The sequence below is a fragment of the Oncorhynchus mykiss genome, chromosome 22 (assembly GCF_057628025.1).
Source record: "Oncorhynchus mykiss isolate SJ-2025 chromosome 22, ASM5762802v1, whole genome shotgun sequence".
Lineage (NCBI taxonomy): Eukaryota > Metazoa > Chordata > Actinopteri > Salmoniformes > Salmonidae > Oncorhynchus > Oncorhynchus mykiss.
Genome location: NC_143043.1, coordinates 3,311,424 through 3,334,524, shown reverse-complemented (window position 1 = coordinate 3,334,524; position 23,101 = coordinate 3,311,424). Strand labels below are relative to the sequence as shown.

Genomic DNA, 23,101 nt, shown 5'->3' with positions numbered 1-23,101 from the left:
GGGGCCCTTCAGGGGTGTGTGCTTAGACCCCTCCTGTTCACCCACGACTGCATGGCCAAGCACGACTCTATAGGGAGGAGGTCAGAGACCTGGCAGTGTGATGCCAGGACAACAACCTCTCCCTCAATGTGAGCAAGACAAAGGAGCTGTTCATGGACTACAGGAAAAGGAGGGCCGAACATGTCCCCATTCCAATCGACGGGACTGTAGTGGAGCGGGTCAGTAGTTTCTTGGTGTCCACATCACCAACAAACTATCATGGTCCAAACACACCAAGACAGTCGTGAAGAGGGCACAACAAAACCTTTCCCCCCTCAGGAGACTGAAAAGATTTGGCATGGGTTCCCAGATTCTCAAAAAGTTCTACAGGTGCACCATTGAGAGCCTCCTGACCGGTTACATCACATCCTGGTATGGCAACTGCTCGGCATCTGACCATAAGGCGCTACAGAGGGTAGTGAGTACAGCACAGCACATCACTGGGGTCAAGCTTCCTGACATCCAGGACCTATACACTAGGAGGTGTCAGAGGAAGGCCCAAATTGTCAGACTCCAGTCACCCAAGTCATAGACTCTTCTCTCTGGTACCACACGGAAAGCGGTACCGGAGCACCAAGTCTAGGACCAAAAGGCTCCTTAACAGTATCTACCCCCAAGCCATAAAGACTGCTGAACAATTAATCAAATGGCCACCCAGACTATTTACATGGACAACTCCCCCCCTTTGTTTTTACACTGCTGCTACTCGCTGTTTATCATCTATGCATAGTCACTTTACCCCTACCTACATGTACATATTAACTACACTAACCTGTACCACCGCACATCGACTCGGTACCAGTACACCCTGTATATAGCCTCGTTATTCTTATTTCATTGTGTTACTTTTTATTATTTTTGACTTTATTTAGGAAATATTTTAACTCCATTTCTTAAACTCCGTTGTTGGTTATGGGCTCGTAAGCAAGCATTTCACGGTAAGGTGAACACCTGTTGTATTTGGCGCATGTGACAAATAATATTATATTTGATTAATGCAGATATACGTATTATGGACATTTTCTGAAATTACAAAACAATTATTTACCATTATTTTAAGTGAAAGAAACCACTCGAGACACAAGTGAATAGAAAAAGGCAGTGAAGGTGTGATTTATTGACGTACACGTGACATTTTTCTTTGCGAGGCCTCATTTCAACAAAAACAGGCAGTCGACATTAATTCAACACAATCGGCGTTATTCCATAGCAGTGATTGAACAATGCGATGATGTTGGCTACCTACACAGACGCAAAAGAAAGCAAACACTCAAGCCAGCCATTAGGGCTTCCCTTATATCACCCTCAATCATGGTCATAAGCTTATTTCCGATTCAGGGTAGATAACTGCATTCATGCTTTTATTTGGCACTCATGAGTTAACACAAGAACATGACTTTAATCTAGTTCATTCTCTGATGATCAATGATGATTGGCCAGCCTATATTTCCAATGGAGCATCTTCGTAAGACATGAATCTCTAGATAGCAAAAGGACGGTTGTCTTTGTATGACCCAGAACTAGATGTCTTTCTAGCTTGTTTAACATGAAAACACAAAGCATTGAAACACATGAACATTTTGAAACAATTAAACACGGACAGTGTTGAAAAACAGCGCTGAAATAGTAACCGTGATCATTTGATGAAATAGAAGAGAAAAAAAAAACACTTGCATGAATTATAATACACTTCTGGTTGCTAACCATTTAGCAACGAAAGCATTAAAACCTCTTTGGGTCCAAAGGCAGTACAGGAGAGAGTACATTAAGGCAAATAACAATGCAACCACAACCACCCTAAGAAAAGCACTGAGCGTTACACAAGCAATTTCCACAACGACGACTCCGTCGAATAAGTGAAGCCTGTGTCATACAGATGTAATATCTTCATTTGACCACCTCTGTTGTCGCAGGGATTTTCCTGCACATCAGGAAATGCGAATTGTAATTGTGTTTCTTAAATTGATTACTTGATTTATCTTAAATAAAAACGTATCAATTCATTTATATTTCTTGTGGGATATGCTGCTTAATTTGAAGTAGCTATAGAAAAACATCACCTTTCAGTTCTGTGTGAGTTGACTGGTTGTGAAAGGGTGGTGGTAAACCATCACCTCGATGGTTACAGGCTAGTTGATAGGCGTCGTCAACCTTAAACGTGTGGATCGGCTGCAGTAGCCTAATTCAAAGTCATTTCACATGGAGTGCTGTTCGTGTCAACTCTGTGAAACATAATTGTTCCTACATTGTGCACACACGATTGACAGATTGACAATCAAAAATAAACATTCTTTCGACATTTCAGAAAGCAAATAATAGAAATCATCCATATTACAAAGACCCAAATATGCTACACGTCCACTTGGCCAACTTTCAGTAATCGCTTTCGGTTCACAATACAAAAAAGTGAACAGTGTAACACCGTTTGCAACATTCAACATTCAACTTTTTAAGATAAACATATTTTTTTTTACCTGCAGGCAGGTCAGCGCTTAACAGTCGATATCAGACTAGAGCTTATTTAATTATTCCTTTGACTTTTTCTCTTTTCAATCAGAATCATTGGAGAACATGACTCAGATGTGAAGGTGGGTTAAAACAGTATGAAGGAAGAGAGAAAGTCCTGGAGACAGTGCACTGTCCTGGAACATAATGAAAAGTGTCTGTCCATGATGTCAGCTGTTTCTGGTGTGTGAGCAGTGACATTCAACTCAGTCTGTCCTCCAGCCTAACAGAGAGACTGTGAACCTTCTCTATACTCTTCTTATTTCCTGTGTGCGCGCACACAGACAAACGCACACAGGCACACACAGCACATTCAAATCAGACCACATTGCCATACTGTCAGTGTCTGTCTGTCGAAATGGTGACACATCACATAGGAACTACACCACCTGTCTTAAAACGACAACACATATAATATGGCTAAACAGTTTCACAAATGTTAATAGTCCCAATAAAGTTTGGTTTTCAAATTCAGAAATTCTATCCATCCATTGTCAGAGTCCTCTCTCTATGTCAGTAATATCAATCTACCTGTCCATTCTCCAGTCTCTCCCTCACCTTTGCCTTCCACTCTTCCCCCATTAGGGCTTCTTGGCGGTGGGCTTGGCCTTGCCGTTTGGCCCCTGAGCAGGCTTGACCATGTGGGTCATCTCCACGTCAGCCAGGGCGTCCGGGGGCAGGCAGGAGCGCATGCGCTCAATAGTCTTCTGGTAGGACTGGCGCTCCTGCTCCAGCGAGCGAATCATGTGCTTCATCTTGGACTCACGTGACAGGAAGTTCTCCACAGTGGCCTCCAGGCTTTGGATCTTCTGACGTGCCGCCTTGGCGAAAGAAGAGGAGAATGGATGATTTTAGACAATTAACACATGGGATAGGTGCATAGAGGGTAGTGATGGGGGGAATAAATCAATAGTTATAGCGATATTACTTTGGATTACATTATATTGATATTTGGGCTCTATTTTAACAAACCTAACGCAATGGTAAATCTTAGAGCTGGCGGTAGCACAGCAACTCACTGCCTTCCTGAAGACAAACAATGTATACGCTTCAGTCTGGTTTTAGACCCCACCATAGCAGACTGCACTTGTGAAGGTGGTAAATTACCTTTTATGGTGTCAGACCAAGTCTCTGCATCTGTCCTCGTGCTCCTAGACCTTAGTGCTACTTTTTATACCATCGATCACCACATTCTTTTGGTGAAAAGAAACATGGTGAAGCCCCCAAATTGCCCTCCCTGGAAGCCTGTGTTTCAGACATACGGAAGTGGATGGTGGCAAATGTTTTACTTTTAAACTCGGACATAACAGAGATGCTCGTTCTAGGTCCCAGGAAACAAAGGGATCTTCTGTTGGATCTGACAATTAATCTTGATGATTGTATAGTCGTCTCAAATAAAACTGAAGGACCTCGGCGTTACTCTGGACCCTGAACTCTCTTTTGACGAACATATCAAGACTGTTTCAAGGACCGCTTTTTTCCATCTGCGTAACATTGCAAAAATCAGAAACTTTCTGTCCAAAAATGATGCCGAAAAATTCATACATGCTTTTGTCACTTCTAGGTTAGACTCCTGCAATGCTCTACTTTCTGGCTACCCGGATAAAGCACCGAATAAACGTATGTTAGTGCTGAAAACAGCTGCTAGAATCTTGACTAGAACCAAAATATTTGATCATATAGTGCTAGCCTCTCTTCACTGGCTTCCTGTTAAGGCGAGGGCTGATTTCAAGGTTTTACTGCTAACCTACAAAGCATTACATGTTCCTACCTATCTTTGCGATTTGGTCCTGCCGTACATACCTACATGTACGCTACGGTCACAAGACGCAGGCCTCCTTACTGTCCCTAGAATTTCTACGCAAATAGCTGGAGGCAGGGCTTTCTCCTATTGAGCTCCATTTTTATGGAGTGGTCTGCCAACCCATGTGAGAGACGCAGACTCGGTCTCAACCTTTAAGACTCATCTCTTCAGTAGGTCCTATGATTGAGTGTTTTTTTATTTATTTCACCTTTATTTAACCAGGGAGGCTAGTGGAGAACAAGTTCTGATTTACAACTGCGACCTGGCCAAGATAAAGCAAAGCAGTTCAACATAAACAAATGCACAGAGTTAATAACACACAGTCAATAACACAATCAAAAAAAGTATATAACAGTGTGCAAATGAGGTCAGATAAGGGAGGTCAGGCAATACATAGGCCAGGGTGGCGAAAAAAATTACAATTTAGCAATTAACTCTTTTGGGATAGGGGGCAGCATTTTCACTTTTGGATGAATAGCGTGCCCAGAGTGAACTGCCTCCTACTCTGTTCCAGATGCTAATATATGCATATTATTATTAGTATTGGATAGAAAACACTCTGAAGTTTCTGAAACTGTTTGAATGATGTCTGTGTGTATAACAGAACTCATATGGCAGCAAAAACCTGAGAAAAATACAACCAGGAAGTGGGACATCTGAGGTTTGTACTTTTTCAAAGCTTGGCCTACCGAATACACAGTGTCTATGGAGTCAAGTTGCACTTCCTACGGCTTCCACTAGATTTCAACCGTCTTATGAAACTTGAATGAGGATTAAACTATAAAGGAGGGGCTCATGAGTCCTTTTGAGTCAGTGGTCTGGCAGAGAGCCTTGGTCTCATGACGGGCGCTCTCAACAGAGTTACCTCTCGTTCCAGTGCTTTTCTTCAGACATAGGAATTCTCCGGTTGGAACATTATTGATGTTTTACAGTGGGGCAAAAAAGTATTTAGTCAGCCACCAATTGTGCAAGTTCTCCCACTTAAAAATATGAGAGAGGCCTGTAATTTTTATCGTAGGTACACTTCATCTATGACAGACAAAATGAGAAAAAGAAATCCAGAAAATCACATTGTAGGATTTGTAATGAATTCATTAGCAAATTATGGTGGAAAATAAGTATTTGGTCAATAACAAAAGTTTATCTCAATACTTTGTTATATACCCTTTGTTGGCAATGACAAAGGTCAAACGTTTTCTGTAAGTCTTCACAAGGTTTTCACACACGGTTGCTGGTATTTTGGCCCATTCCTCCATGCAGATCTCCTCTAGAGCAGTGATGTTTTGGGGCTGTTGCTGGGCAACACGGACTTTCAACTCCCTCCAAAGATTTTCTATGGGGTTGAGATCTGGAGACTGGCTAGGCCACTCCAGGACCTTGAAATGCTTCTTATGAAGCCACTCCTTCATTGCCCGGGTGGTGTGTTTGGGATCATTGTCATGCTGAAAGACCCAGCCACATTTAATCTTCAATGCTCTTGCTGATGGAAGGAGGTTTTCACTCAAAATCTCACGATACATGGCCCCATTCATTCTTTCCTTTACACGGATCAGTCGTCCTGGTCCCTTTGCAGAAAAACAGCCCCAAAGCATGATGTTTCCACCCCCATGCTTCACAGTAGGTATGGTGTTTTTTGGATGCAACTCAGCATTCTTTGTCCTCCAAACACGACGAGTTGAGTTTTTACCAAAAAAGTTATATTTTGGTTTCATCTGACCATATGACATTCTTCTTCTGGATCATCCAAATGCTCTCTAGCAAACTTCAGACGGGCCTGGACATATACTGGCTTAAGCAGGAGGACACGTCTGGCACTGCAGGATTTGAGTCCCTGGCGGTGTAGTGTGTTACTGATGGTAGGCTTTGTTACTTTGGTCCCAGCTCTCTGCAGGTCATTCACTAGGTCCCCCTGTGCGGTTCTGGGATTTTTGCTCACCGTTCTTGTGATCATTTTGACCCCACGGGGTGAGATCTTGCGTGGAGCCCCAGATCGAGGGAGATTATCAGTGGTCTTGTATGTCTTCTATAATTGCTCCCACAGTTGATTTCTTCAAATCAAGCTGCTTACCTATTGCAGATTCAGTCTTCCCAGCCTGGTGCAGGTCTCCAATTCTGTTTCTGGTGTCCTTTGACAGCTCTTTGGCCTTGGCCATAGTGGAGTTTGGAGTGTGACTGTTTGAGGTTGTGGACAGGTGTCTTTTATACTGATAACAAGTTCAAACATGTGCCATTAATACAGGTAACGAGTGGAGGACAGAGGACCTCTTTAAAGAAGAAGTTACAGGTCTGTGAGAGCCAGAAATCTTGCTTGCTTGTATGTGACCAAATACGTATTTTCCACCATAATTTGCAAATAAAGGACAGAGGAGCCTCTTAACATGCATGAAACCAAGGTTGTTACGGTTACTGAAGTCAACAAATGAGGGCCTGGGGAATGGAGCTAGGGCCTGGATTAACCTCCACATCACCAGAGGAGCAGAGGAGGAGTAGGATAAGGGTACGGCTAAAGGCTATAAGAACTGGTCGTCTAGTACATTTGGAACAGAGAGTAAAAGGAGCAGGTTTCTGGGCGCGGTAGAATAGATTCAATGCTTAATGTACAGACAAAGGTATGGTAGGATGTGAATACAGTGGAGGTAAACCTAGGCATTGAGTGACGATGAGAGAGGTATTGTCTCTAGAGGCATCAATTAAGCCAGGTGAGGCTACCGCATGTGTGGGGGGTGGGACAAGAGGGTTAGCTGAGGCTGGAGGCTCTACAGTGAAATAAGACAATAATCACTAACCAAAACAGCAATGGACAAGGCATATTGACATTAGCCGAGTGATCATAGGGTCCAGTGAGTAGCTGGGTGGGCCACGGCGATTCAGACAGCTAGCGGGCAGAGGCTAGCAGAAGGGCCTTTGAGGGACGTCGCGACGGAAGAAGTCTGTTGTAGCCCCCTCGTGACGTCGGTAGACCAGTCGTGATGGACCAGCAGAGGGCCGTGTAGTAAAAGGGTCCAGACCAATTGGCAAAATAGGTATAGTAGCCCAAGAAATTGGCTGATGGACCTCTTCTGCTAACAGCCTGGTATGCTCTAGACAGCTAGCAGGCCGCGGCTAGCAGATGGACATTCAGGGGACGTCACGACGGAGGAGCATGTTGAAAAAAAAAACCTTGGGTGGATTACGTCAGTAGTCCAGTCATGATGGATCGGAGGAGATCCGTATTGGCAATAAAAGGGGTCCAGGACAATTGGCAAAATAGGTATTGTAGCCCAAGGACTGACTGATGGACCTCTTCAGCTAGCTGGGAGATGGGCCTAATATAGGCTAGCTCCAGGCTAATTGGTGCTTGCTTCGGGACAGAGACGTTAGCCAGGAGAAGCCAATCGGATAGCAGCTAATTAGCTGCGATGATCCAGGTGAAGAGGTTCAGAGCCCTTGCTTCTCTACCTGGCCGGTTACCCTCTCTCCATTGGGATTCTCTGCCTCTAACCCTATTACGGGGGCTGCTTCACCGGTGCTCTTCCATGCCGTCCCTAAGAGGGGTGCGTCAATTTAGTGGGTTGAGTCACTGATATGATCTTCCTGTCCGGGTTAGCGCCCCCCTCGGTTTCGTGCCGTTGGGGAGATCTTCATGGGCTATACTCGGCCTTGTCTCAGGGTAGTAAGTTGGTGGTTGAAGATATCCCTCTAGTGGTGTGGGGGCTGTGCTTTGGCAAAGTGGGTGAGGTCATATCCTGCCTGTTTGGCCCTGTCCGGGGATATCGTTAGGACGGAGCCACAGTGTCTCCCGAACCCTCCTTTCTCAGCCCCCAGTATTTATGCTGCAATAGTCCACCTGGTAGCATTGCTGCTCCAGTTTCAACTGCTCTGCCTGCGGCTATAAAACCCTGACCTGTTCACCGGATGTGCTACCTTGTCCCAGACCTGCTGTTTTCGACTCTCTCTCCACTGCACCTGCTGTCTCTAACTCTGAATTATCGGCTATGAAAAGCCAACTGACATTACTCCTGAGGTGCTGAGCTGTTGCACCATCTACAACCACTATGATCATTATTATCTCACCCTGCCGGTCATCTATGAATGTTTGAACATCTTGGCCATGTACAGTTGAAGTCGGAAGTTTACATACATCTTAGCCAAATACATTTAAACTCAGTTTATCACAATTCCTGACATTTAATCCTAGTAAATATTCCCCTTTTTAGGTCAGGTAGGATCACCACTTTATTTTAAGAATGTGAAATGTCAGAATAATAGTAGAGAGAATGATTTATTTCAGCTTTTATTTCTTTCATCACATTCCCAGTGGGTCAGAAGTTTACATACACTCAATTAGTATTTGGTAGCATTGCCTTTACATTGTTTAACTTGGGTCAAACGTTTCGGGTAGCCTTCCACAATCTACCCACAATAAGTTGAGTGAATTCTGGTCCATTCCTCCTGACAGAGCTGGTGTAACTGAGTTAGGTTTGTAGGCCTCCTTGCTCGCACTCACTTTTTCAGTTCTGCCCACAAATGTTCTATAGGATTGAGGTCAGGGCTTTGTGATGGCCACTCCAATACCTTGACATTGTTGTCCTTAAGCCATTTTGCCAGTATGTTTGGGGTCATTGTCCATTTGGAAGACCCATTTGCTTTAACTTCCTGACTGATGTCTTGAGATGTTGCTTCAATATATCCGCATAATTTTCCATCCTCATGATGCCATCTATTTTGTGAAGTGCACCATGACCTCCTGCAGCAAAGCACCCCCACAACATGATGCTGCCAACCCCGTGCTTCACAGTTGGGATGGTGTTCTTCGGCTTGCAAGCATCCACCGTTTTCCACAAAACGTAACGATGGTCATTATGGCCAAACAGTTCCATTTTTGTTTCATCAGACCAGAGGACATTTCTCCAAAAAGTACGATCTTTGTCCCCATGTGCAATTGCAAGTTGCAAACCGTAATCTGGCTTTTTTATGGCGATTTTGGAGCAGTGGCTTCTTCTTTGCCTTTCAAGTTAGGTTGATATAGGACTTGTTTTACTGTGGCTAAAGATACTTTTGTACCCGTTTCCTCCAGCATCGTCACATGGTCCTTTGCTGTTGTTCTGGGATTGATTTGCACTTTTCGCAGCAAATTAGGTTAATCTCTAGGAGACAGAATGCGTCTCCTTCCTGAGCGGTATGATTGCTGCATGGTCCCATGGTGTTTGTAATTGCGTACTATTGTTTGTACAGATGAACATAGGACCTTCAGGCATTTGGAAATTGTACCCAAGGATGAACCAGACTTGTGGAGGTCTATAGTTTTTTTTCTGGGGTCTTGGCTGATTTCTTTTGATTTCCCCATGATGTCAAGCAAAGAGGCACTGAGTTTGAAGGTAGGCCTTGAAATACATCCACAGGTACACCTCCAATTGACTAAAATGATGTCAATTAGCTTCTAAAGCCATGACATTTTCTTGAATTTTCCAAGCTGTTTAAAAGGCACAGCCAACTTAGTGTATGTAAACTTCTGACACACTGGAATTGTGATACAGTGAATTCTAAGTGAAATAATCTGTTTGTAAACAATTGTTGGATAAATTACTTGTGTCATGCACAAAGTAAATGTCATAAGCAACTTGCCAAAACTATAGTTTGTTAACAAGAAATTTGTTGAGTGGTTGAAAAATGAGTTTTAATGACTCCAACCTAAGTGTATGTATATACATAATATATAAAATCGTGAGAATCGCAATACATATCCTATTGGCACATAAGTTCCGTGATAACATTGTATTGTAAGGTCCCTGGCAATTCACAGCCCTGATACAGGGTGTGTCAAACTCATTGCACGGAGGGCCGAGTGTCTGCAGGGTTTGTACTTGATTGATGAATTAAGGTCACTAATTACTAAGGAACTCCCCTCACATGGTTGTCTAGGTCTTAATTGAAAGTAAAAAACAAAAAGCTGTAGACACTCCGTGGAATGAGTTTGACAGCCCTGATCTAGACCATGTTTTCACAAGAATATTGATATGGGACAATGTAGTAGGTAAATGATTGACTGAGTGGCTGTGTCGTGTGGGTGTGTGTGCATCTGGCATTTGTGTGCCTGTTTAAAAACACAGTAGAAACATTACGACTAGCATGTTCTCTTGTTTCCTGTTAACATTTACTAAGGGGTTTCACTCTCCAAATATGTGTCAATCCTTAATCCCTGCGATTCCTCAGCTGTGACCTCATCTGCAGACAGACAGACAGACAATTTAATGGTCTACAGTATGGATTAAAAAGGGAGAATTCCTTGGATGGAGAATTGAGACTCATTCCTTTTTATTTCTTATACTGTGTTTGGGGTTGTGCTCTGCTGACATCTACTGGCAGACTGAAGCAGTGCATATCAACTCCAAAACGTGTTTAAAATCAAATCAAATCAAATTTTATTTGTCACATACACATGGTTAGCAGATGTTAATGCGAGTGTAGCGAAATGCTTGTGCTTCTAGTTCCGACAATGCAGTAATAACAAGTAATCTAACTAACAATTCCAAAACTACTGTCTTGTACACAGTGTAAGGGGATAAAGAATATGTACATAAGGATATATGAATGAGTGATGGTACAGAGCAGTATAGGCAAGATACAGTAGATGGTATCGGGTACAGTATGTACAAATGAGATGAGTATGTAAACAAAGTGGCATAGTATAGTATAAAATGGCTAGTGATACATGTATTACATAAGGATACCGTCGATGATATAGAGTACAGTATATACGTATGCATATGAGATGAATAATGTAGGGTAAGTAACATTTATATAAGGTAGCATTGTTTAAAGTGGCTAGTGATATATTTACATCATTTCCCATCAATTCCCATTATTAAAGTGGCTGGAGTTGAGTCAGTGTCAGTGTGTTGGCAGCAGCCACTCAGTGTTAGTGGTGGCTGTTTAACAGTCTGATGGCCTTGAGATAGAAGCTGTTTTTCAGTCTCTCGGTCCCAGCTTTGATGCACCTGTACTGACCTCGCCTTCTGGATGATAGCGGGGTGAACAGGCAGTGGCTCGGGTGGTTGATGTCCTTGATGATCTTTATGGCCTTCCTGTGACAATGGGTGGTGTAGGTGTCCTGGAGGGCAGGTAGTTTGCCCCCGGTGATGCGTTGTGCAGACCTCACTACCCTCTGGAGAGCCTTACGGTTGAGGGCGGTGCAGTTGCCATACCAGGCGGTGATACAGCCCGCCAGGATGCTCTCGATTGTGCATCTGTAGAAGTTTGTGAGTGCTTTTGGTGACAAGCCGAATTTCTTCAGCCTCCTGAGGTTGAAGAGGCGCTGCTGCGCCTTCTTCACGATGCTGTCTGTGTGAGTGGACCAATTCAGTTTGTCTGTGATGTGTATGCCGAGGAACTTAAAACTTGCTACCCTCTCCACTACTGTTCCATCGATGTGGATAGGGGGGTGTTCCCTCTGCTGTTTCCTGAAGTCCACAATCATCTCCTTAGTTTTGTTGACGTTGAGTGTGAGGTTGTTTTCCTGACACCACACTCCGAGGGCCCTCACCTCCTCCCTGTAGGCCGTCTCATCGTTGTTGGTAATCAAGCCTACCACTGTTGTGTCGTCCGCAAACTTGATGATTGAGTTGGAGGCGTGCGTGGCCACGCAGTCGTGGGTGAACAGGGAGTACAGGAGAGGGCTCAGAACGCAACCTTGTGGGGCCCCAGTGTTGAGGATCAGCGGGGAGGAGATGTTGTTGCCTACCCTCACCACCTGGGGGCGGCCCGTCAGGAAGTCCAGTACCCAGTTGCACAGGGCGGGGTCGAGACCCAGGGTCTCGAGCTTGATGACGAGCTTGGAGGGTACTATGGTGTTGAATGCCGAGCTGTAGTCGATGAACAGCATTCTCACATAGGTATTCCTCTTGTCCAGATGGGTTAGGGCAGTGTGCAGTGTGGTTGAGATTGCATCGTCTGTGGACCTATTTGGGCGGTAAGCAAATTGGAGTGGGTCTAGGGTGTCAGGTAGGGTGGAGGTGATATGGTCCTTGACTAGTCTCTCAAAGCACTTCATGATGACGGATGTGAGTGCTACGGGGCGGTAGTCATTTAGCTCAGTTACCTTAGCTTTCTTGGGAACAGGAACAATGGTGGCCCTCTTGAAGCATGTGGGAACAGCAGACTGGTATAGGGATTGATTGAATATGTCCGTAAACACACCGGCCAGCTGGTCTGCGCATGCTCTGAGGGCGCGGCTGGGGATGCCATCTGGGCCTGCAGCCTTGCGAGGGTTAACACGTTTAAATGTCTTACTCACCTCGGCTGCAGTGAAGGAGAGACCGCATGTTTTCGTTGCAGGCCGTGTCAGTGGCACTGTATTGTCCTCAAAGCGGGCAAAAAAGTTATTTAGTCTGCCTGGGAGCAAGACATCCTGGTCCGTGACTGGGCTGGGTTTCTTCCTGTAGTCCGTGATTGACTGTAGACCCTGCCACATGCCTCTTGTGTCTGAGCCGTTGAATTGAGATTCTACTTTGTCTCTGTACTGGCGCTTAGCTTGTTTGATAGCCTTGCGGAGGGAATAGCTGCACTGTTTGTATTCGGTCATGTTACCAGACACCTTGCCCTGATTAAAAGCAGTGGTTCGCGCTTTCAGTTTCACACGAATGCTGCCATCAATCCACGGTTTCTGGTTAGGGAATGTTTTAATCGTTGCTATGGGAACGACATCTTCAACGCACGTTCTAATGAACTCGCACACCGAATCAGCGTATTCGTCAATGTTGTTATCTGACGCAATACGAAACATCTCCCAGTCCACGTGATGGAAGCAGTCTTGGAGTGTGGAGTCAGCTTGGTCGGACCAGCGTTGGACAGACCTCAGCGTGGGAGCCTCTTGTTTTAGTTTCTGTCTGTAGGCAGGGATCAACAAAATGGAGTCGTGGTCAGCTTTTCCGAAAGGGGGGCGGGGCAGGGCCTTATATGCGTCGCGGAAGTTAGAGTAACAATGGTCCAAGGTCTTTCCTCCCCTGGTTGCGCAATCGATATGCTGATAAAATTTGGGGAGTCTTGTTTTCAGATTAGCCTTGTTAAAATCCCCAGCTACAATGAATGCAGCCTCCGGATAAATTGTTTCCAGTTTGCAGAGAGTTAAATAAAGTTCGTTCAGAGCCATCGATGTGTCTGCTTGGGGGGGGATATATACGGCTGTGATTATAATCGAAGAGAATTCTCTTGGTAGATAATGCGGTCTACATTTGATTGTGAGGAATTCTAAATCAGGTGAACAGAAGGATTTGAGTTCCTGTATGTTTCTTTCATCGCACCATGTCACGTTAGTCATAAGGCATACGCCCCCGCCCCTCTTTTTACCAGAAAGATGTTTTTTCCTGTCTGCGCGATGCGTGGAGAAACCTGTTGGCTGCACCGCTTCGGAAAGCGTCTCTCCAGTAAGCCACGTTTCCGTGAAGCAAAGGACGTTACAGTCTCTGATGTCCCTCTGGAATGCTACCCTTGCTCGGATTTCATCAACCTTGTTGTCAAGAGACTGGACATTGGCAAGAAGAATGCTAGGGAGTGGTGCGCGCTGTGCCCGTCTCCGGAGTCTGACCAGAAGACCGCCTCGTTTCCCTCTCTTTCGGAGTCGTTTTTTTGGGTCGCTGCATAGGATCCACTCCGTTGTCCTGTTTGTAAGGCAGAACACAGGATCCGCGTCGCGAAAAACATATTCTTGGTCGTACTGATGGTGAGTTGATGCTGATCTTATATTCAGTAGTTCTTCTCGACTGTATGTAATGAAACCTAAGATGACCTGGGGTACTAATGTAAGAAATAACACGTAAAAAAACAAAAAACTGCATAGTTTCCTAGGAACGCGAAGCGAGGCGGCCATCTCTGTCGGCGCCGGAAGTACAAAGAGTTTATTTGTTTGTTCTGTGTGTACTGTATATACTGTGAGCGTAGTACCAGACAGCTTGCATACAAAGGTCAACGGAGGGACATCTTAACCCATAACACTTGACAAGATGAGCATCTCTGAGGAAGGCCTCTGACACACCGAAATGTAAGCCTGTCTGTTTGCCCCTACATTGAACCTCAAAGATCATTGCTGTCATTTGAGTGCTCCTCTTTCTTCTACTGGGATATTCATAATGTAAAGAGTGCAATAGAATAGAATCTGGGGTAAGATGGCTTTTTGGATAATATATTGTGTCTTATGTACTCCTTGACTGCAAAATTAATTTCCCTGAGGAAACTAAGTTTGAATTGAATTGAGCCAGTTTCCCACCTGTAGTTTCTCCAGCAGATCCATGTTCTGTTTCTTCAGCTGGTTGTTGGTCTTCTCCAGTTTATCCAGACGGTCTGAGTCGTTTGACTGGAGCACAGCATCCACCGTCTCGTCCTGCAGCACGTGGTACTCCACCTCATACGCATGTAGCTGCTTTGAGATGTCCATGTCCAACACCTGGCAACCCACATAATTACAAAGTATATATACCTGGCAACCCAGAGTTGAAAAACATCAACTTGTGTCAAACACCTGGCAACCGCAAAGAGAAAGTCAAAATCGCCCACACCTGTACAGTCAGGTAATAAGTAGAAAAAACAAGTGCTGGAGTTTACTCACGACCTTTCAATAAACATTTGAACCCAGATCTGCTACTCATAAGACAGCCTGTGTGTACTGTGTGTATCCCATTACAAGCAAATCAAGAGCCACAAAAAGGTATTTTACAGTCCTCCTTGGGCAGGGTGTGTGTCATGTGCTCTGTTATGGATTGTCGTCATAAAATAGAGCAGGCTTGCCTCTTCCACAACCGCTCTCTATATTTATGGCCAAAGTCACTCATGTCCACAAGCACTGCACTCATCATGAGCACTCATGGGTTTGAGCTACAAAATCAAACAGAATAGTGCTTTACTGTTCATTGTTGAAACGAAAATTAGTCTCCTTGCTCTGCCCAACCCCGAGACAACACACACACACACACACACACACGGCATCTAGAGTTCAGGGTTAAGTGCCTTACTCAAGGGCCCCATATAATGTAAATGTAGGGCCAGTTTCCCAGACCCAGATTAAACCTAGTCTTGGACTCCGAAGCGCTTTCAATGGAGAATCTCAATTTTGTGCATCCCAAGACTACACGTGTGCATCCCATTGGAACCCTATTCACTATATAACACCAACAGTGAATGCTCACTTTTAATGTCTCCCCCCCATCTTTACCTTTGAGATGGTTTCCTCCATCTGGGTGTGGGTGAGGTTGGGAATTGTAGTTTTCAGGTAGTCCACGATGGTCTCGAAGCTATCACACTCCACTATCTCCCCTTCGTGACTGCTCAGTAGACACAGAGCCACCTTAAAGATCACTTCACTCCCCTGGGCAAATAGGATGTCTATGACATAGAACACAGAGACAAGGGCTGAATGGGTGTGTGTGTGAGAGAGAGAGAGAGAGAGAGAGAACAGAGAAGGTAGGAAAAACAAGAAAACAGTTTTTCTGATTCAATGTAATTCTGATTCAATGTGAGTAAAATAGTGTGAAGATAAGGGTGTGAAACTGACTGTAAGCCACAGGTTTGTGGAAGTACAGTGGCACACCTAGGACTGTGGCGGTCATGAAATTTTGTCAAACAAATAGCTGCCGGTCTCGCGGTAAATTACCGTTAATGAACATAAACACATTTAGCATCTCCTGGCTTCCACACACAGCCTACAAGCCACTGATGCAGAACTTTGGAACATCTACATTTTAAAAAGTCTAATAAATCCATGTAACATAGCCTACACCTGATCTGGTCATTTCGCTTTGGGCTACACTAGTTCATTTAGCAGACAAGATTTGCTTAGAATTCCGTGGCATTATTTTATAGTATGAAGAATACAATTGAATAAAGCTGAATAAAATAGAAAGGATATCTTCTCCAAACGATTTGAGGGAGTGCACACATGGCTATTCTGTGTTGAGTGGTTAACAAAGAAACAGGTCCTCCTATATGCTTAATTTAGAGTTATTTATGCAACTTTAGTTGTGATACAAACATTAGGCTATATGTTTAGATTTTTTTATACATTCTAAGGATGCATGATTTGAAAGAAGTTGCATGAAAGGCATAAACGCACACACTTAATCAGTCTCTCATTCACAATTTGACAAGCATTTGATAATGCCTCAAATTTCCCAGTGGCATCCCCTTTGTGGTCGTAATGCACCATTAAAAAAGGTATGCCTTTTGCGGCCAATGGTCGTTGTGCTTTTGGGCTGATAATAGTTAGAATTCCCTTCTCCCGGCTGCGTGCTCTGAAGCACCTCTCACTCACATGGCTCGCTCAGATATCTCAATTCTTATTAGCCAATGCCCTTCACGTGATTGGGTCCTTCTCACAGGCTACAAGTGAAGACAGACACATCGGGATGCAACTGTTCGCGACCTTATCGAATTCTGCGGCGCATATTAAAGATGTTGGAAGAACTTTACACATTTACTATTCGTCAGCCAACAAGATGAATAGGCCTAACGAACAGCAGAGCCCCACCTGTTTAGCAAAAAAATATATATAGAGTACCAGACAAAAGTTTGGACACACCTACTCATTCCAAGGTTTTTGTTTATTTTTACTATTTTATACATTGTAGAATAATAGTGAAGACATCAAAACTATGAAATAACACATATGGAATAATGTAGTAGCCAAAGAAGTGTTAGACAAATCATAATATATTTTATATTTGAGATTCTTCAAAGTATCCACCCTTTGCTTTGATGACAGCTTTGCATGATTCCATATGTGTTATTTCATAGTTTGTTCTGACTGTTCTGACTTGATGGTCCACATGAAGCCTATATCCTGTTTTAAAGAAATGTAATCATCGAATATTGTAAGAGCGTTCAATGTCTGCTTATGTGCCCCCTTTATTTATCCTACAGTTCTGACTTGGTGTACAGGGAGAATACTGTAAGAACAGCCCATGTTCTGAATTCTGTCTGAACAAATAGTTATATTGAGTGTGTCTGTCCTAGCTCGCTCATTGTCTTAATCAAAATTACGGATTGCCTCTCATCCACCCGTCGTTCTCTTATGCCATAGTTTGTACATCTCAATTGTCAGTAGAAACCACATTTGTTTAAGCAATTCGGCCATATCAGCTATGTTTTTTTTAAATGGCAGTAAATGAGGCTGAATAAACAGTGTCGCTGTCAGACAAGGCTCCGCTGATAACCAGGTGTAGCAGTGGTAAGGATTCACTCCATGGTGCTGAAAAGAAAGCTCTGCTGTTGGGACAGCTTTATGTAGGCCCTAACAGTTTGTGGACACCATTTGTTACTGTTATAGCGCAATGAATGTATCGTTTAGTGTTTGGCTATGCAATGGCTTCGCTGGCATGCATCATAAATAGATTTTTTTTGTTTGCCCCACCAAGATTTACATGATAAAATCACTCCAGTATCCCCATTAGTACAAAAGTTGACCGATTATATATATTATATTCTGTGTGAGATAGAAATATTACAAAAATAGTCTGGGACGCGATAGATCCCAAATGAATACAACCACTATTTTTTTTGATAGCAATGTGACTGACACAACAGATCAGAACGTTTAGCTTAAAATGTTAACAAACTATTAGGCCATTTTTTCACATTATAACCCCAGCAATGCGCACACTGCAGTAAGCTATAAGTGCGAATGTTCCAAAATGCCAACCAACTAATCAGGAAAACACCCTTCTCAAAAGTGACCACAAATGCGATAATGCATGTTATGTAATGCTTTTATTATAAAGATGTATTTTTATGGTGAAAATAATCTTCCACAATCTTAAAACTCACACGCTGCATATGCCAATTATGCTCTATACCGGTTGTAAAGTGGATTAATGTGCTTCATTTTATGAAGTTATTTGGCCACTTTAGTGAGATTGAGATTCTTCAAAGTATCCATCCTTTGCTTTGATGACAGCTTTGCATGATTCCATATGCATATGTGTCACAACTTGCAGACTTGTTTACGCTGCTGTGTGTTTTGTTGCCAACCTTACTTTGCTACCTGACAACTTTACGGTTTTTACTTTTTAATTACCGTTTATATTTTAGTTTTTTTTCCCACACAACTTTTTTTTCCATTCAACTTTTTCACTCCGGATGCTTTATCTGGACGTTGTCAGGACCTCCAACAGCTGTAGCTAAGTAGTAATGCCTTCTAATTGCAGTCGCTGTAATATACAGGAGGACGATCGCCTTACTGCGAGGATAGCTGTGCTGCAAGCCCAGCTTCAGACGCAATCGTTAGGCAAGGGTCATTTCAGTGTAGGAAAGGATGAAACAGTTTCCGTGCCACCAGTAAGTACAGATAGTAACGTTAGTATAAATCCCCTCACACGGTCCCCGCAGCCTGACAACTTTCTCATGGTTTCTGGAGGGAAATGCTGTAGGAATGCACAACCGGTGTCGCTCATTCAGCCGACAGAAACTTTCAACCGGTTTTCCCCATTAAGCAGCGAGTTGGAGTCTGAGGCCGAGCCTTCTCTTGTGTCTACTCCTCCCGTTACGGGGTCTGAGACACCGAAGCTTCCCACCATTAGCTCTGACAAATGGAAAACCCTAATCATTGGCGACTCCATTACCTGCAGTATTAGACTTAAAACGAATCATCCAGCGATCATATACTGTTTCCCAGGGGGCAGCGCTACCGACGTTAAGGCTAATCTGAAGATGGTGCTGGCTAAAGCTAAAACTAGTGAGTGTAGGGAATATAGAGATATTGTTATCCACGTCGGCACCAACGATGTTAGGATGAAACAGTCAGAGATCACCAAGCGCAACATAGCTTCTGCGTGTAAATCAGCTAGAAAGATGTGTCGGCGTCGGGTAATTGTCTCTGGCCCACTCCCAGTTAGGGGGAGTGATGAGCTCTATAGCACAGTCTCACAACTCCGTCGCTGGTTGAAAACTGTTTTCTGCCCCTCCTAAAAGATGGAATTTGTAGATAATTGGGACTCACCCACAAACAGGACCAAGCCTGACCTGCTGAGGAGTGATGGACTCCATCCTAGCTGGAGGGGTGCTCTCATTTTATCTACCAACATAGACAGGGCTCTAACTCCTCTAGCTCCACAATGAAATAGGGTGCAGGCCAGGCAGCAGGCTGTTAGCCAGCCTGCCAGCATAGTGGAGTCTGCCACTAGCACAGTCAGTGTAGTCAGCTCAGCTATCACCATTGAGACCGTGTCTGTGCCTCGACCTGGGTTGGGCAAAAATAAACACGGCGGTGTTTGCCTTAGCAATCTCACTAGGATTAAGACCTCCTCCATTCCTGTCATTATTGAAAGAGATCATGATACCTCACATCTCAAAATAGGGCTACTTCATGTTAGATCCCTTACTTCAAAGACAATTATAGTCAATGAACATTAGTTCATTGATCATAATCTTGTGATGTGATTGGCCTGACTGAAACATGGCTTAAGCCTGATGAATTTACTTTGTTAAATGAGGCCTCACCCCCTGGTTACACTAGTGACCATATCCCCCGTGCATCCCGCAAAGGCGGAGGTGTTGCTGACATTTACGATAGCAAATTTCAATTTACAAAAAAATAAAATGAAGTTTTCATCTTTTGAGCTTCTAGTCATGAAATCTATGCAGCCTACTCAATCACTTTTTATAGGTACTGTTTACAGGCCTCCTGAGCCATATACAGTGTTCCTCATTGAGTTCCCTGAATTCCTATCGGACCTTGTAGTCATAGCAGATAATATTCTAATTTTTGGTGATGTTAATATCCACATGGAAAAGTCCACAGACCCACTCCAAAAGGCTTTCGGAGCCATCATCGACTCAGTGGGTTTTGTCAAACATGTCTCTGGACCTACTCACTGTCACAGTCATACTCTGGACCTAGTTTTGTCCCATGGAATAAATGTTGTGGATCTTAATGTTTTTCCTCATAATCCTGGACTATCGGACCACTATTTTATTACGTTTGCAATTGCAACAAATAATCTGCTCAGACCCCAACCCAGGATCATCAAAAGTTGTGCTATAAATTCACAGACGACACAAAGATTCCTTGATGCCCTTCCAGATTACCTCTGTCTACCCAAGGACGTCAGAGGACAAAAATCCGTTAACCACCTAACTGAGGAACTCAATTTAACCTTGCGCAATACCCTAGATGCAGTTGCACCCCTAAAAACTAAAAATATTTCTCATAAGAAACTAGCTCCCTGGTATACAGAAAATACCCGAGCTCTGAAGCAAGCTTCCAGAAAATTGGAACGGAAATGGCGCCACAGCAAACTGGAAGTCTTCGACTAGCTTGGAAAGACAGTACCGTGCAGTATCGAAGAGCCCTTACTACTGCTCGATCATCCTATTTTTCCAACTTAATTGAGGAAAATAAGAACAATCAGAAATTTATTTTTGCCACTGTCGCAAAGCTAACTAAAAAGCAGCATTCCCCAAGAGTGGATGGCTTTCACTTCAGCAGTAATAAATTAATGAACTTCTTTGAGGAAAAGATCATGATTATTAGAAAGAAAATTACGGACTCCTCTTTAAATCTGCGTATTCCTTCAAAGCTCAGTTGTTCTGAGTCTGCACAACTCTGCCAGGACCTAGGATCAAGAGAGACCCTCAAGTGTTTTAGTACTATATCTCTTGATACAATGATGAAAAGAATCATGGCCTCTAAACCTTCAAGCTGCATACTGGACCCTATTCCAACTAAACTACTGAAAGAGCTGCTTCCTGTGCTTGGCCCTCCTATGTTGAACATAATAAACGGCTCTCTATCCACCGGTTGTGTACCAAACTCACCAAAAGTGGCAGTAATAAAGCCTCTCTTGAAAAAGACAAACCTTGACCCAGAAAATATAAAAAACTATCGACCTATATCGAATCTTCCATTCCTCTCAAAATGTTTAGAAAACGCTGTTGCGCAGCAACTCACTGCCTTCCTGAAGACAAACAATGTATACGAAATGCTTCAGACTGGTTTTAGACCCCATCATAGCACTGAGACTGCACTTGTGAAGGTGGAAAATGACCTTTTAATGGCATCAGACCGAGGCTTTGCATCTGTCCTTGTGCTCCTAGACCTTAGTGCTGCTTTTAATACCATCGATCACCACATTCTTTTGGAGAGATTGGAAACCCAAATTGGTCTACACAGACAAGTTCTGGCCTGGTTTAGATCTTATCTGTCGGAAAGATATCAGTTTGTATCTGTGAATGGTTTGTCCTCTGACAAATTAACTGTACATTTCGGTGTTCCTCAAGGTTCCGTTTTAGGACCACTATTGTTTTCACTATATATTTTACCTCTTGGGGATGTCATTCGAAAACATAATGTTAACTTTCACTGCTATGCGGATGACACACAGCTGTACATTTCAATGAAACATGGTGAAGCCCCCAAATTGCCCTCACTAGAAGCCTGTGTTTCAGACATAAGGAAGTGGATGGCTGCAAACGTTCTACTTTTAAACTCGGACAAAACAGAGATGCATGTTCTAGGTCCCGAGAAACAAAGAGATCTTCTGTTGAATCTGACAATTAATCTTAATGGTTGTACAGTCGTCTCAAATAAAACTGTGAAGGACCTAGGCGTTACTTTGGACCCTGATCTCTCTTTTGACGAACATATCAAGACTGTTTCAAGGACAGCTTTTTTTCCATCTACGTAACATTGCAAAAATCAGAAACTTTCTGTCCAAAAATGATGCAGAAAAATTAATCCATGCTTTTGTTACTTCTAGGTTAGACTACTGCAATGCTCTACTTTCCGGCTACCCGGATAAAGCACTAAATAAAATTCAGTTAGTGTTAAATACGGCTGCTAGAATCCTGACTAGAACCCAAAAATGTGATCATATTACTCCAGTGCTAGCCTCCCTACACTGGCTTCCTGTCAAGGCAAGGGCTGATTTCAAGGTTTTACTGCTAACCTAGAAAGCATTACATGGGCTTGCTCCTACCTATCTCTCTGATTTGGTCCTGCCGTACATACCTACACGTACGCTACGGTCACAAGACGCAGGCCTCCTAATTGTCCCTAGAATTTCTACGCAAACAGCTGGAGGCAGGGCTTTCTCCTATAGAGCTCCATTTTTATGGAATGATCTGCCTACCCATGTGAGAGACGCAGACTCAGTCTCAACCTTTAAGTCTGAACTGAAGACTCATCTCTTCAGTGGGTCATATGATTGAGTGTAGTCTGGCCCAGGAGTGTGAAAGTGAACGGAAAGGCTCTGGAGCAAAGAACCGCCCTTGCTGTCTCTGCCTGGCCGGTTCCCCTCTTTCCACTGGGATTCTCTGCCTCTAACCCTATTACAGGGGCTGAGTCACTGGCTTACTGGTGCTCTTCCATGCCGTCCCTTGGAGGGGTGCGTCACTTGAGTGGGTTGAGTCACTGATGTGATCTTCCTGTCTGGGTTGGCGCCCCCCCTTGGGTTGTGCCGTGGCGGAGATCTTTTTGGGCTATACTCGGCCTTGTCTCAGGATGGTAAGTTGGTGGTTGAAGATATCCCTCTCGTGGTGTGGGGGCTGTGCTTTGGCAAAGTGGGTGGGGTTATATCCTTCCTGTTTGGCCCTGTCCGGGGGTATCATCGGATGGGGCCGCAGTGCCTCCTGACCCCTCCTGTCTCAGCCTCCAGTGTTTATGCTGCAGTAGTTTATGTGTCGGGGGGCTAGGGTCAGTTTGTTACATCTGGAGTACTTCTCCTGTCTTATCCGGTGTCTTGTGGGAATTTAAGTATGCTCTCTCTAATTCTCTCTTTCTTTCTTTCTCTCTCT

The 23,101-nt window shown here is 43.8% G+C and overlaps 1 protein-coding gene across 2 annotated transcripts in view; it reads right to left on the bottom strand.

The window, feature by feature from the left end:
- Positions 1-1,124: 1,124 nt before the first annotated feature.
- The window catches only part of tbc1d4 (TBC1 domain family, member 4), a 139,595-nt gene continuing 117,618 nt past the window's right edge, over positions 1,125-23,101 (bottom strand). For both annotated transcript variants that reach the window (XM_021578614.3, XM_021578615.3), the window contains 3 exons: positions 15,531-15,700; positions 14,589-14,765; positions 1,125-3,365 (listed from right to left, as the gene is read on the bottom strand). In XM_021578614.3, coding sequence (XP_021434289.3) covers positions 3,126-3,365; positions 14,589-14,765; positions 15,531-15,700 — 587 coding nt within the window. In that variant the 3' untranslated portion in view covers positions 1,125-3,125. The remainder of the gene's footprint in view (positions 3,366-14,588; positions 14,766-15,530; positions 15,701-23,101) is intronic.